Here is a 15,688-nt window from a genome sequence, read left to right as displayed (position 1 = left end):
ATCTCCCCTGAGTTCAACATGAACATATTGATTTTGGCTATTTCACTTTATATTCATTTTTACTTAAATTGAGTATTATAGCCTTATGGCCTGACTAATTGAGCCCGTCATGAACCTTGGGTATCGAATGCATTATTCAACTATCTGCATGTGTAAAGTTATCGGCCGACTGCTTCCAATAGCACTTATCTCCAGTTGTGATTAGCTTTATTTCATCTCCTTTTCGGATCAAACCGAAAATATTTATCCGCTGACAAATGCATACTTTCGAAGCACAATCATATTTTTTTAACACAATGACCAAGTAAGGACTTTCTAACGGTTTGTCCAATTTCTTCACTTTTTATGTGTTTACAAAACTACAGAGCTTAAGTATGAGCTACACTAGAAATTAAAAGTAGTTTTTCCATTATAATTCAGTTCAGGTTTGAATGGTTTAAAATGATAGACTGAAGGTAGCCAGTCTGCAACATAAGTTATATGATTGATTTGTTTGCTCGAATATGTTTTTGCGCCAAACTATTTGCAGCTCGTATATTGCGTCGGCAGTTAACATCTTCGGGCTCCCAGACTCCAACCAGTACCACTTTATTTTTAATCTGGAGTTTGCTATTAAGTCGTGAAGTCATTCCGAAAACCTAGAACACCACGGATGGAAGTCATTCTAGCATAGTTAATTGTCTTTGGTATAGTCTCGGCGAGGATCGAATCCGTGATCATACGAACTAGGACAATAGCCGGTTGGGACTTTATTATGGTTTAGTAGAACATCCTAGCAGGATATATGAGCAGGTTGAATGAATCGAAACGCTGAAGACACAGTTTTCAACATAAAAAAACAACGATTACGTTTAACATATTGATACATTTTAATTATTTAGTAAATAATCGCATATCGATTTGAAGATGTTTCATATACAGCGAGTTCTTGAAATGTTGTTGAAAACAGATACATTGTTTATAATGAGGTATTTCTCCATTTGTCATAATTTTTGACACTCATCAGCAGGCACAGAGAGTTAGCATGACACGCTTTAAGTATATAAAATGGTAATGTTACAATATAAAGCAGGAGTTGTAAATGGCGCTGAAATAGGTCACATGATCTTTCTTTTCCTTTGCAAGGGATTTGGCAAAGTTAAGTAAGCGCTGAGTGTTTGTATCTTGTCTTTTGTTGGAATACGCTTCAAATTTCTCTACAACAGCTTGTAAATCTTGTGATGAATCTGAATTGTCACTTGAAGACAAACAGAAAACAAGTGAATATAATGCAAACGACAGAACATCACATGTAATGCTTCCATTGGACTCAACGTATGACTTCAGTTGTCCGACAAGACACCCTTTATCGCTGATATCAAAACTGATCTGGACAAATGGCTCTGCTTCCATGTGTTCACGTACGAATTTCTCGAGTATCTCTTGTGCTTCGGAAAGTCGTTTTTGTTCGAAGAGTGCCAAAGAATAATCGATAATGCAGCCCTTATCATATTTATAGACACATTCATAGAGAAGTACAGCTTTTGCAAAGAAGTCCATTTTCCTTCCCAATACCACCTCTTCTGAGCAAGCAAACCTATGATACAAGCGAGCGAGTCGCAGTTTCAAATCGGCAAATTCTGGATATCCATGTTTTTCTAAACTAACAACAGCTATAAAGAAGTTCAGCCGCGACTGTGGCTCTGTTAATGCAAGTCCGGCTTTATCCACATACTCTACCAATGTTGCATTCAAACCCATTGGTTTTAGCCAGAGGGTATACACGTCAATAAGACAACGTATTCCATGTTGGTGTTTAAACAATTCTACATCAGGATTCGTCGACTTTTCTGCAATTAAGAAGAAGCAAATTCTGTAGCAAGTTGCAACGATCCCCTTCAGGACTGACATTTCTTTGTTTCTATGTTCTTTATATTCATCCGCGTCTTGTAGTAGAGGCTCAACCATTTCCCTGAATGTGAAATAAACACAATGGTGAGAGAATACACGATTATCTGTGAACTCTAGAATGGGTGTTATCGGATCCCTTCTGACAGATTCAATAGAGGCAATAACTTTATCGATGTCAGCATCGTTAAGATGGCCAATCAAATTGTTTTCTGGTAAGAAATACGTTGGTACATGTTTCTTTTTGAGACAATCCAGTACTACGTCGAGTAGGTACAGAATGCAACTTCCGGGATAGTCCTTCCAGTGGGATACAGGAAGACGTTCACAGCAATGTAAGAACACCGATTTAAACACGTACGAAGACAAGATACCTATCGGCTTAATTTTCTGATGGTGCAGAATCTTGACGTAGATAAAACATTGCCTTTGATAATCGGTGACAGCCTCTCGCGCGAACTTTCCTTCAGATGCGGAGAACGACAATCGCCATTCTAGATCAGGATGTTTACTCTGTTTTGAGGATACGGCGACAACATGGCAGCCATCTTTAATAATCGATTCAATAATCTCTTGGCGTATCCATTGTGACTCCCTTACCCTCTCCTTCCATGCATCAGCCACCTCAGGCCATGGGTAACATGGTAAGGCCAATACTAGATCTTTAGATATTCCATCTCTTACATGAAACAGATCACCGGCAGGAAGGTCATCTATCATTGATATGGCCGGTCCTTGCTGAGTAACGTCATCATTCTTTGATAAAGCTGCAAACAACTTACAAGTCCATTTGGTACCGCTCAGGTAATACTTTTCAGATTGTTCATCAAATACAAACGTTTCATCATTCTCTTTCGGCGATGGGATGCATAAACGTACATAACCAGGACAGTTTTCTATGTACTCGAAGTATGCTTTATAACCGGACGTTTCAAAGTCACTGAGTTCTTTAGTAGACACTTTAAGCCTTGAGCTTACCCAAAGCGTATCTACATCAGAGAGCACATCGACTTCCGGCTTGGTTCCAATAGACTCCGTCCTAACAATGTACGGTGGTATGCTGTATCCTTCCGACATACTCCCAGATACGATAATATCCAGGGTTTCATCCATCGAGCATACCAAATTTGACTTTATGTTCTCGTAATGTCTTTTAGTCGTGTCCCATTTGACTGTGTGTAACGGCAGGAGTGTTTGGAGCAGGTACGATAAATGCATGGTAGAAACCCCATCCTTCTCATCCCAATCTCCACTATTGAATTCTACGCCTGGTTCCATGCCTAAAATAAGCAATACTGATTAGGTGATTTTCGTTATTTGATTGGACCGCATCGGAATTTTTCAAGATTATTTGAGTTATATCACGGCGGTCAGTCCGCCAATCCATGAGCCTCGTATTTCATGACCAAGAATGCACACTATTCTTTCCAAGCCGCTGACTGATTTCTCAAGTGGACACAGTTGTTAAGAGATGAAAGACGAATAAACACCTTGATCTCGTGCTTTACCTCTTCACAACTAGTGTTATTAAATGCACACTGGTTAAAAACGTATATCACATTTAGACAAACCACTTCACCACTGATTTTTTTTTTTTAACTGTCATTTTGCAAGGTGTATAACAAATTACAAGATCAATATTTCGCCAGCTTCAAATTTCAATGACATGCAGTGATATTGACATGGATACGAATCGTATACTTTACAGAACTTTTCCAGTTTCTTATTAGATTATTATAACCTCACTCTAACCTTCCAATGTAATCTTATGCTGGTGAACAGATTTTGTAGTGTGTTATACTTTGTGCTTTTTAAAGATGATAAACTTATTTTTGTCCCGATTCCGAATAGTTTGAAGTTTGAAAAGATGAAAGTCTGCTAGAAAGGTTATTCAAGATGCAATCAAACATAACCTTTATCAATTGGCATAATTGTAGTCAGGTCTAAAACATTGCAGTTTTAAAGTTAAACTTATATTGTTTATTTAAACTACACTCTTTCAGAGCAACTGGGTTGTTGATGAAGGAACCGTCATTGAAGTTAACCCTTTTCAATTAATCAGTAGACATTTGATTCGTTCGGAATTGTAATATTACGGAATTGTAATATTACGCGGAAGAGAACTAGAATTAACAAGGGCTGTTTGTAAAACATGCATGCCCCCATATGGGCTGTCCGTTGTAGTGGCAGCCATTGTGTGAATACGATTTTTGTCACTGTGACCTTGACCTTTGACCTAGTGACCTGAAAATCAAAAGGGGTCATCTGCGAGCGAGACACGATCAATGTACCTATGAAGTGTCATGATCCTAGGCAAAACCGTTCTTGAGTTATCATCCGAAAATCATTTTACTATTTCGGGTCACCGTGACCTTGACCTTTGACCTTGTGACCTCAAAATCAATAGGGGTCATCTGCAAGTCATGATCAATCTACCTATGAAGTTTCATGATCCTAGGCGTATGCGTTCTTGAGTTATAATCCGAAAACCATTTTACTATTTCGGGTCAGCGTGACCTTGACCTTTGACCTAGTGACCTCAAAATCAATAGGGGTCATCTGCGAGTCATGATCAATCTACCTATGAAGTTTCATGATCCTAGGCGTATGCGTTTTTGAGTTATCATCCGGAAACCATTTTACTATTTCGGGTCACCGTGACCTTGACCTTTGACCTAGTGACCTCAAAATCAAAAGGGGTCATCTGCAAGTCATGATCAATCTTCCCATGAAGTTTCATGATCCTAGGCGTATGCGTTCTTGAGTTATCATTCAAAAACCATTTTACTATTTCTGGTCACCGTGACCTTGACCTTTGACTTAGTGACCTCAAAATTAATAGGGGTCATCTGCGAGACATGATCAATGTACCTATGAAGTTTCATGATCCTAGGCCCAAGCATTCTTGAGTTATCGTCTGACAACCACCTGGTGGACGGACCGACAGACAGACCGACCGACAGACCGACATGAGCAAAGCAATATACCCCCTCTTCTTTGAAGGGGGGAATAAATATGTTCTAAAAGGAACCCCTTTCTTAGATTTGAAGAATTGATCACTATTGTGGGAGAAAGAGAAATAGCTGATTCTACAGTTCAGTCTGCACCACTGCCTAAAAACAGTGATTGTTTGACGGTTTGGATAAGTGTTGAAAAATTATAGGAGCTCTAAATTAGATGCGTATGTCCACAGCTAACTTTCTTGATCTTCATCAAAATCCTATATTGTGGGTACTCATTAGAATCGTCTCAATGAGACGATTCTAATGAGCATCAATAATATTAATCACATCAAAAGACCCCTTTACGACTATTATATGTTATGTGAAGTTTAGCTATCAATCACTATGACACGGTCACAAATCTCGTTGCATAATATTTCAAAATGAAACAGACAAGCTAAACAAAATAGATTAACATTATTTCAAGATTTTTTTATTACCTTAAGTTATATGACTCAAATGGTTTACAGCATTTGAGCGATTATTTAAAGAAAAAAATGACGATTTAAGGTAGCGCACCTCTAATGATTTCCCGCGATTTATTTAACGATCATTGCCGATCTTCAATGATCGGTTATTTCCGAGAGATGCATTTTATTTTTTTCAAAGTTCGAATTTTGATATATGTTTACGTAATTCCTTTAGAATACATTATTTTCACAATAAACATTGACTTTGATCCAAATATCATCTGAAAAAATACGATTTCGCGATTTCTTCAAAGATTGGCGAGCCTTTTTACCTGTTTACTTATGGATATCTAATTTAAGCCTGCACAAATGTAAAGTTGTCGTGGCCTAGTGGTTAAGGCGATGGACTACAAATCTTTTGGGATCATCCCGCGCAGGTTCGAATCCTGCCGACAGCGCATACTTTTTGCGACACGTTTTATTTCTTTTCTAACGTAATTTGATTGAATAAAGCATATATGCTATGGTTTTTGTTTAATATGTTGAAATTTTTATGCACATCCTTCAATTTTTAAAATTAAAACAACGTTATGGCTAATTTGGGTGATTTACTACTGAAAATACGAATGATGCATGTTGCATTTTAATTTTTATTTCAAAAAGTAAACGGTAAATCTGTCTATTTCTTGGTATTTTTGCTGTTTATAGTGTTTCTATAAAAACTATGTTTAAAATATAACTTATATGATACTATTTTGAATTTTTATGACACTTTGTTTTTAACCGACCCAATTTTTACTTGGCTGAAATCACTTACATTTCATGGCGCTCTTCCATAGATAAAAATTTGTAAAAAATAAATGTCTGTAAAAGAATACTTATTTAATCTTGTTTATATTTTAAACACCTTAACTGCATCTATACACACCAACAGCATGCCCATATTTGGAAATTTGAATGAATTATGGAACTTTTATATACCCAATGGGTGAAAATAAATTGTACAAAAGCTGAACGTGGGGGTGGTTTTGAAAAAAACAGTATATTTTTTTAAAAAGCATGGAAAGCCTACCTACAAATTTGCATGTAGTTCAGTGAAATGATGCTGATTAAGAAAATAGCTAATTAGATTATATTTGGATATGTGCCCATTAGAGGTGCGCTGCCTTAAGTTATCGGCACTAGATAACGATCCCGGTGACAAATACCTGCGTTAATCATTTATTGCTTATTATTAAGCCTTTTGGTGCCTACAGAAGAATTTTTGCGACTTACAGCGTTCTAAAGCAGACACCATTTAAGAACCTTGTGAAAAAAGAGAAATTGCTCATGATGACAAATTTTTCCATTTTGCACAATATTTTCAAGGGCTAAAGGATGTATAAAAGAGCAGGTCTAACATGCAATCTACAACTCAATAAAACCGACTTAAAGTAAAGAACCAGGTAAAAATAAGTTGACACGAATCAGACGACTTAGAACTTTTGTTGTAAAATTCAGATACATGTTAATTTTTAAATTTGTTGCATATTGAGGCTAAGGGGAAATTGTTCATCAGGATTTCTCTTTCGTCACAATGCTTTCAAATATCCTCTGTTGGAATGCGAGTGACGGAATAATTCAGATTGCTTTATTTGACGTTTTACGCCGTTTTCATCATTATGTTAATTATATAGCGGTGACAGTTCACTTATCCAGTGTCCCTGAGTTGCAAATCAGTACTAGGCGATGGTGAAAGCGTGAATCGAACCCAGGTCTCCCTGTTAAGAGTCCGCCGTATTAACCACTCGGCTATTGAGAACCCGAATAATTAAGACATGATCTATAAACGTACAATTGTTTTTTGGATGTATATTAATTGAGATCCAACAGAGTTAAAACAAATCTTTCATCGTCGTTGTTAAAATCATAGAATGACATTTCATGCGCGAAACTTTATAGTACGAAACAAAATGTCAGATCATACTCTTTACACGTAGATTCGGATGTTGATCAACTATTTCAGTCACAAACAGAAAATGACACCGACAGGAAAGGAAAACATTTCAATGAAAATAATAGACATGCTCTAAAACTACTCCCAGACATCGTTTCTTACCTACACCCTTTAAGACATTCATACAGATTTTCATCCCGGAAGTAATATTCGTACCACTATAATTTCGCTCCTTTTTTTCCCCTCTCTTTACGGTTGTTATAATAAATAAATTGACTATTTGATTGCCTCAATTTCTATCAATCGATACAAGGGTTAACATGAATGTGGTAAAAAACAAAACAAAAAAAAACAACCATTTTGTTTCTAGTATTTAAACGACCTTGTGTAATTCTTATTTTCTGAAATTAATGTAATAGCTTTAATGATTACTTCTTACAGGTTCGTGCAATCCTCTGAAAAGGAGAGGAAAAAAAGATTTAAAGAAATACACAGTGTCCTATCAGTTAAATAAATACAACTGCTTTCTGACGTCTTTACCGCAGACGACACGTGAGCAAATTCGCCTCTTAGCTTAATGTGTTCATCTTGATTACATGGAATATATAGCATTTCATAGTTGTTTACCTACTTTATTTTTGAGAATAGGGATGGTTTTGAATAATTCAATATTGGTTATTTTCATATACAACGCACGTTTAGATTGGTTGAATTATTTAGTTCATAGCTCCATGAACGAAAAAATCGACGTGACGTCATATCACGCGTCAAATTGATGACGTCATTTATAGCGCCGTAAGATATAGGGCGTTATTTCACTGATATTTTTATGGAATTGCCTGCGTGGAATCTAATAAAAACAGGGTTAATTACTCTTACGTTTGTTGGTGATATTAAATTATAAGGAATGAAGAGAATCTTTTTAGGGTTCATGTAGGTATGAACCAAAAAAAACTTATTACACATGTGTATGAACCGCTTCGCATAGAATTTTACATGGCGTTTCCTTGTTTACAATACCGGAAATGGATGGACCGGACGTTACGTCATCCGACGTGAACGTAACGTTACGCGCCAACACTATGAAGTCATCATTAAATACTGCTTGTTAAGGTTGCGGACTGAAATACACTGTCTTTTATATTGCAACCGAAAGGTTTCATAGTTTTCAGCCTTTTTATCCATAACGCTTCCCTTATCAAACGATCTCGGCGTCCAGCTACATTAAGTGTCTCTAGGGCCGAGAATTTCATGTCGTCAACGCTATGGCTCGAGTCAAAGTGGGTTGTAATTGGTTTCTCTTTGTGGAGGCGTACGTCGCGTAAATGCTCTATCATACGTTCTCTGAGCATGTCTTTCCGTTTCCCCAACATAAACAACGCTTTGGCACCTGTTGCACCCTAAACTATAAACTACGTTCCTCGTGTGACAAGTAATACTGTGGCACGTGCTGTAAGAAATTCTACCATCGGTGTCTGGAATGTCATTTCTTGTTAGCTTGGTATAGTACGTGCAGTTTGTCTCACATGTGTGCGTGATGAAGTTAGCTTTGCTTGTCTTGTTGTGCACCAGGGTATCACAGAGGTTTCTATCCCTACGGTACGCTACCAATGGCGGTTCACTGAAAACCTCACGCATCTTGTCTGATCTGTATAGTACGTTCAAATGCTTGTGTACAATGCTGTGTATGTTGGGAAGAAGACTGGAAAACGTAACCACCAGAGGAACTCTGTCATTAGCCGTTTGCTTCTTTGATTTTTCTAGTTAATCTGCGCGCGACATATTATCTACCTTCTGTAATTGTCCTTCTACGAATTTCCCGCTATATCCGCGTTTTCTTAATTGCAATTTAAGGTCATTTCTACGCTTCTTGTAATCTTTTTCCTTTTCGCATATTCTACGTATTCGCAATCCGAGTCCATATGCTAACGATCGTTTGTTGGTAGGGGGTGGCACGAGTCTTTACGAATGTACAGCTGTTTATCTGTGGGTTTAACATACAGATCAGTGTAGATATGACCATTCCGCACTCGTACGGTTGTATCTAGGAAAACGATATTATGCGGACTATACCGAAGGTCGACTTGAATGTTCTTGTGTATGGAATTCGCATGTATGGTGAAAGCCTCAAGCTCACGCGCGGTCCCCAGCCATATTCTAAAACCGTCGTCTACAAACCTCTTATAAAATGCTGGTATTTTATTAGCTGTCGTGAGTTCTTCGTCCCACTTCCGCATATAGCTACACGCGAAATTTTTCCCAAGTCTCGAGCTGATCGCCACACCGTCCGTCTGTATGTAGTTGTTTTCATTTAAGCTGAAATTGTTGTTTTCTAAAACTGTCGTGATTATGTCAATCATATCATCAGTGGAAGTGACTAGTGGGTTGGAGCGCGCGTTCAATGCTTCCCTGCAGGCATCTAATCCTTCTCTTTTTGGTACGGATGGATACAGCTTCCTGACGTCAAAGCAAAATAAAAGACAATTTTCTTCCGGCAGTGGTTCTTTGACTTCTGTTAGTTTCTGTATAAAGTCCGTAGTGTCTCTTATGTAACTCGGCGAGGACTCCACATATTCATGTAATTCATGCTCGGCCAATTCGGCTAATTTCTCTGTAGCTGTATCTATCCCGCTAACTATTGTGCGTAAGGGTGCGTCTGCTTTATGTATCTTCGGATTCCCTTTGAGTTTACCCGCTTGTGGGTACCTTGGTATCAAATATTGTTTCATATCAACAGAAATACTGCCTTGTCGGTGAAGTCTGTTTACGAGCGATTTCACAGTCTTCATACTTTCTTTGCTTGCATCACAGTCAGTAGATATGTATGCCTCGTTTTCATCCATTTCGTGCTTAAGCGACTCTATGTACATTTCTTTATCTAGTATGACTATGCCAGAGCCCTTGTCCGCCGGTCTGATGATGATTGAATCATTATGTAACAGTTCATAATATGCCTTGTTTTCATTTTTGTCTAGATTCAATTTGCCAGTCTTCTATTAAATTTGAGATGATATCATTCTTTACCAGTTCAACGTAAAGGTCCAGGTTTGGGTCCCTTCCTGCGTCTGGAGTAAATATGCTTTTTGGTGTTATTCCGAACGATTATTTTATGTTTCATATTTGGGTTGCTGTCAGTGTACGCGAGATGGTAAGGATGGCCATATATCGCTCACCTGACCTGCGTTTTTTTACAGGATGGAACTACTATGAAATCAACAGAAATCAATACAACATTTTATCAACAAAATAGCTTTAAGTGTGATATTTTACCAACAGCAACGTATGGCATTTTAATTATTAGCATTTAAAAGGACTTTTTAACATGTGTAAGATTTTTTTCATTCTTTGGGCCCTTTGTTGGTAAAGGTAAACTAGATGATGCTTTATGCCTTCATGCCAAATAACTATGGTCAAGCCATCCTCATTTCGGAGAAAAATATGTGTTTTTTTAAGATTTAGCACTATACAAATGAGAATAATTATAAAGAATCTTATTAGAGGTCTACTTGACTATCTTCCAAAACAAATATCTATGTTTAAGGTTTCAGAGATTTTTTTACGTTTTTACAATATACATACATGGGAAACACATTGGCCCACAGGTCTGGACTATGGAAATACTTGTAGCAATCTTGGAATAGGAACACTAGACAATGATTAACCGGTATGCCAAATATACGAATATTTATGCTCTAGACCTTGTGGTTAAAGAACAGAAATTTTTTTAAGTATTACCACAAACATATATAAACGGAAGGACGGATGGACAGACGGACAATGCCAAAACAATATCAATCTGCCTTCACAGGGGGGATAATAAAAAAAGGTGCTTCATGAAAATCTAAATATATTTGCACAACTTTACTTCAGCTTATGTCGATAGTACAATACGTTTGGAGTTCTTGAATTATTGTTTGGTCGGTAATTTTTGCCATGATGACAAAAATACACCTTTAATCTAAGGCTGATAAACGGTTTCCCATTCAGCCACTGGACCCTTTTGTTGTTGACAATATTTGAGCCTGATTCAATAACAAACAAGAACATATAAATAAATTGATTATGTTTCTACTATTACCATATGTTTGCTACATAACAAGCTATTACATGTACCTACTTAATGAAAAGGTTTGTTTATGTCTATAACTGTTCTAGTAAAGAGTAAGGGTGTCACGTTTACAGATTTTTCTAAACGTTTAAACGAAATGAAATAAACGAAACTTTACCGTTAAAACGGTATCCCTATGTCCGTTTTAAAATCATCACGCATCAGTGCCATCACTTCTTCAAACTGAAAGTAGTACTTATTTCCGGAAATTATATTTAGTGCATATCCCATTCCCACATGATGTCATACAAAAACCAACTGTTCTAATCGTTGTCTAACCAATGGGTTACAATTTGTCTACTTACATGCCGTAATATTTTGAAACGAATGTGAATTATTAACCAACATTCCTTAAACAAGAGTAAACCAGTTTTAATTTTTTTAACGTTTTACTTATAACACGATGTATATCAAAAGATGCATACTTAAATTTTAGTAAAATGTTCCTATACGGAGATTGTTCGCCATATCTCGAGAAATGAATGGCGATGAATAAACGTCGTGAATATTTCCTCGGGCCGACGCGCGTTGAATGTTCTAGAGGATTCAGGGCATTCTCATGCAACAAAAGCCGGGAATTTCATGATGATGCGTGTTAAATATTCAAGAGGTCTAGTCCGTACATGGTGTTATGCTTACGGTATTTTGAATAAGGGCCATCTGGCGCACAGGATACAAATAGTTTTTAATACAAGTCTTTTTCAGCAGCGAGGGCCCTCTCTACACTTTGGGGGATTGGGGCCGGGGCCCTTAGAGGGGGGAATTTTGCGTCGTTTTGGGCGAAAATGGGAATTTTAGAAGAACTTTTCACCAACCATTGAGCGCTTAAAATTGCGATATTTTAATATGATATATATAAATAAACAACTAATCAAAGGTTAGTAGCACCATACCAGCAGGCAACATAGGTATAACATTAAAAAAAATGGAGGGGGGATTTATAACTGAAATAGGGGAAAAAGTATACTTTTTTCATGGAGGAATCCGCCGATATTCGGCAGTAAAAAATGCCAAACGAGGGCCATGGCAGCTGTTAAAAAGCTTTGAAAGGTCACAACGTAATGAACTAAAACGAATTTTATTGATATTGACTGGCGTTTAAAGGTGAACTCTTTTTGTAAAGGTTTTTGAGCAAAGCACGAAACGCGGCCGTTCAAACGTTTAAACGTGACACCCTTAGTTAAGAGTAGTAATGTTTTGATGAAATAAATAAGTGGCGATAACAAAAAAAGTAAACGATATATATGTTTTTTCTCACTCTTGTCATTTTTAATATGAATATATAAAGCATATTGAAGGCTGGTGACCTAAAATACAAATAAAGCATGTGTTTTTTCTTACTCTTGTCATTTTGCATGCGAATAAATGAAGTATATTGAATTTCCCCGGACCCAACCTGCCCCCCCCCCCTTTATCCAAGGGGTTCCAGATTGTTAAATGTACACATATTGGGAATGGTTTGACTTTTCAACAAGGAATATTGACGAAAATACACAGTTTGAAAAAATAACCTGTGTTAATGTATTATATAAAAACAAGGTATAAAACGCACTATGTGCCTATTGACGAAAGATTGAGGAACACTGGACAAGACCGTTTTCATCGAGAACACTCGAGTTGCCATTCCTGTTTATAATACCTATACAAGATTTTTTAACTGCGTATTTTTGTCATTATTTGTTGTTGAAAAGTCAAACCAAACACAATATGTGTACATTTAACCATCTGGAAACCAAGGGGTAAGCTGGGGTGGGGGTAGGGTCCTGCGGAAGGTTGGGTGGGGGAATTAAATATACTGCTGCTTTATCAGTGAATTATGCAATATTTTATCTTAATATCCGCAGTATTTTGATAAATTATTAATATTAATAGGATTTCGGTATATCTACACACCGATTTAAACACATTTAACGTACATGGTTTAACTAACCCTAGTCATTTTTCATATTAATAATGTATTTTGACTGCTGGTGACCTAACGGTACTTCTTTTGCCAAAGCCTTTGCTGCTGAAGCCAACAGCATACCTCGTATTTGTTTGTATTTCGTGGTCACGAAGGCTTTTTATGCATTCTTCAAGTGACCCAAAAAGCACGGTCACATCCTCGGCCATTTTGTAGTGGAACAGTTTTCGGTAACTCGCATGACAGAGAACGATTTGTGGTACACACATAACTCTTGCCATCTACCGTTCTAACTCTTTACAAATTGGGTCTACGATAATAAACAAAATGGTAATTAATTGTTATCAAAAACAGGCCCCATCAAACCGGGCCAGCTGTAATATATATTTGGATGCAGTTTGTGCTTCAAAAGGAGCAACTTTTCATGTCAGTCTATTTTTTGTAAGAATCACTTAACACGAAATTAGACTAACTAAACACGTTGTATGTTCGAAATAGTAAATAAATCTTAATCGTAAATAAATATTTATAATAAAATACCTGCTGAAATTTGAGAAAGTAAACGATTTAAAATAAACGCTGTGAACATTACATGAAATCGTACATGTAGGCCTACTGTGTGAGAGGATTAATCAGGGATGAAATTAGTTGCAATAATTCAACTCTCAGCTTAGGCTGAGAGTTGCAATGCGCTCTCTCTTGTCCACGGGTGCAAAATGTTATCAACACTTCAAAGGTTAATGAACACTGAAACTGCAAGAGCTTATTAAAATTTACCTATCTAAACCACAAACTCATCCAAATGGTACCATTAAAGCAAGAAATAATTGATTTGTATTGACTAAGGTTTTGTTTTGTACGCTGTATCCGTCATATTGGAAAATTGACCTAATATTGGTTAGGTCGCAGTACACCAATATTTTGCAAGTCGGGTTATGTGTTGGAGCCTACAAAGTCGATAACGATGTGTTATTCGATACAGGATACACTGTTTCAAATTTAAACATAAAACATGTCAGCGAGGAAAGTGTGTTGAAACATCGTCGTGTTTTTATAGGGTGCATGCAAAGGATAACATCCGTAGGTTTCCATTCAGGTAAATTTAACATGTTTATGAAGTTTATTCATTATTTTCCTAAATTTGTCTCGAACGACGTCTGTTTAGTGAAGCGCACGGATTCTCTGCGCTGAACTGCACCCATGTTTATGAAGGGGTGCATATGGACTGCCAGAGCCGCCATAGCAAAAATTATCAAAGGCTCTGGCAGTCCGTTTATATGGACTGGGATGAAATAAAATGGAGTTCGAAGGATCTAACATTTTGAGGAGGACGTCATGGTATCTTGGACATTTGGCACTTTCATATATTTATTTAGTAGATACTGAAAATCTTGAATGTGCTAATTGCAACATCAAAGATGAGCAGGTGAAATTTGTACAGCTTTATTTTTCTTGACATAATATAATAAATATTGTATGTTTTCCATTAAATTTATATGCCAGTGTTTTTTTCTCTCACTATTTTGGGAATGGGGCCGGGTCCCTTTAAAATGGAAAATAACGTGTTCTTTTGAGTTAATTTGGGAGATTTATATTGTTGCTTTTATGATTAAAAATACTTTGAAATTGATAATAATAGTGATTTCAATAAGATATATTTTAAGGTTCAACTTCTTTAGCTTGACTTTGAGATAATTTACATGTTTATATAATTATTAAAATAATTTTTTTGTATGGAAACCTTCCATTGGGAATTTTTAGGTCCCATTTGGGAAAAATATATACTTTTTTCCATTGGGAATGGGTCCTCTTACCGGACCCAAATTTGAACAAAAAAAACACTGTATGCTCAATTTTAGCTCGGCTGTTTTCAGGGAAAACCCTAGGTATTGTCATGGACAGCTTGTCGTCAGATGTCCGCGTCGTGCTAAAACCTTGACATCGGCTCTAAAATCAAAGTGCTTCCACCTATAACTTTGAAACTTTATATGTATATGCACCTTGATGATTTCTACACACCACACCCATTTTGGGGTCACTAGGTCAAAGGTAAAGGTCACTAACCTCTAAAAAAAAAAAAAAAAATCCATTTATTCAAAACTGCACCGCAGCCTAGCTTGGCACCCATTATGTGGTGCTCTTGTTTATATATAATTTTCAAAATGCATTAATAACCAGAATAGTTGATGCATGTATAAATAAAAAGATACAGCCATGAACAGTGTGTTTTAATTTTTAATAAATATGCTTTGATTGCGTATATGCAAAACAATGAAGTCCATAAATTGTTTACTGATTTTTAAAATGTTGAATGTCACACCTTACATACCACTCCGTTTATGTACCAACACTTTATCTACCTCTATCTGACACTTTATGTACCATATTTATAATATATAGAGATAACTCATTTAATATGAATGTGTGTTATTGATGAAATGT

General features: G+C 36.7%; 1 protein-coding gene and 1 non-coding gene across 3 annotated transcripts; one reads left to right on the top strand and one right to left on the bottom strand.

The window, feature by feature from the left end:
- Nucleotides 1-850: 850 nt before the first annotated feature.
- Nucleotides 851-11,483, bottom strand: LOC127851173 (uncharacterized). Of its 2 annotated transcripts, none has more exons than XM_052384797.1 (2): nucleotides 11,462-11,483; nucleotides 851-3,167 (listed from the first exon to the last, which is right to left on the bottom strand). In XM_052384797.1, exon 2 carries the CDS (start codon nucleotides 3,163-3,165, stop codon nucleotides 1,057-1,059), a length of 2,109 nt encoding a protein of 702 aa, XP_052240757.1. In that variant the 5' UTR covers nucleotides 3,166-3,167; nucleotides 11,462-11,483; the 3' UTR covers nucleotides 851-1,056. The 2 variants fall into 2 exon arrangements, with proteins under 2 accessions (XP_052240757.1, XP_052240755.1); XM_052384795.1 differs by lacking the exon at nucleotides 11,462-11,483 and adding an exon at nucleotides 7,398-7,552.
- On the top strand, nucleotides 5,676-5,757 carry Trnac-aca (transfer RNA cysteine (anticodon ACA)). Its single transcript has one exon. It is a non-coding gene; the product is annotated as a tRNA-Cys (tRNA).
- Nucleotides 11,484-15,688: the final 4,205 nt, after the last annotated feature.

The sequence above is a fragment of the Dreissena polymorpha genome, chromosome 11, assembly GCF_020536995.1.
Source record: "Dreissena polymorpha isolate Duluth1 chromosome 11, UMN_Dpol_1.0, whole genome shotgun sequence".
Lineage (NCBI taxonomy): Eukaryota > Metazoa > Mollusca > Bivalvia > Myida > Dreissenidae > Dreissena > Dreissena polymorpha.
The sequence above is the reverse complement of the archived record's forward strand: the minus strand, read 5'-3'. Positions and strand labels throughout refer to the sequence as shown.

Excerpts from the sequence above, each read along its gene's own strand:
- LOC127851173 (XM_052384795.1), bottom strand. The coding sequence starts at position 7,431 with ATGAAAATCTGTATGAATGTCTTAAAGGGTGTAG. Across the intron at positions 3,168-7,397 it reads GAATGTCTTAAAGGGTGTAG|GCATGGAACCAGGCGTAGAA; the intron begins GTAAGAAACGAT and ends TGCTTATTTTAG.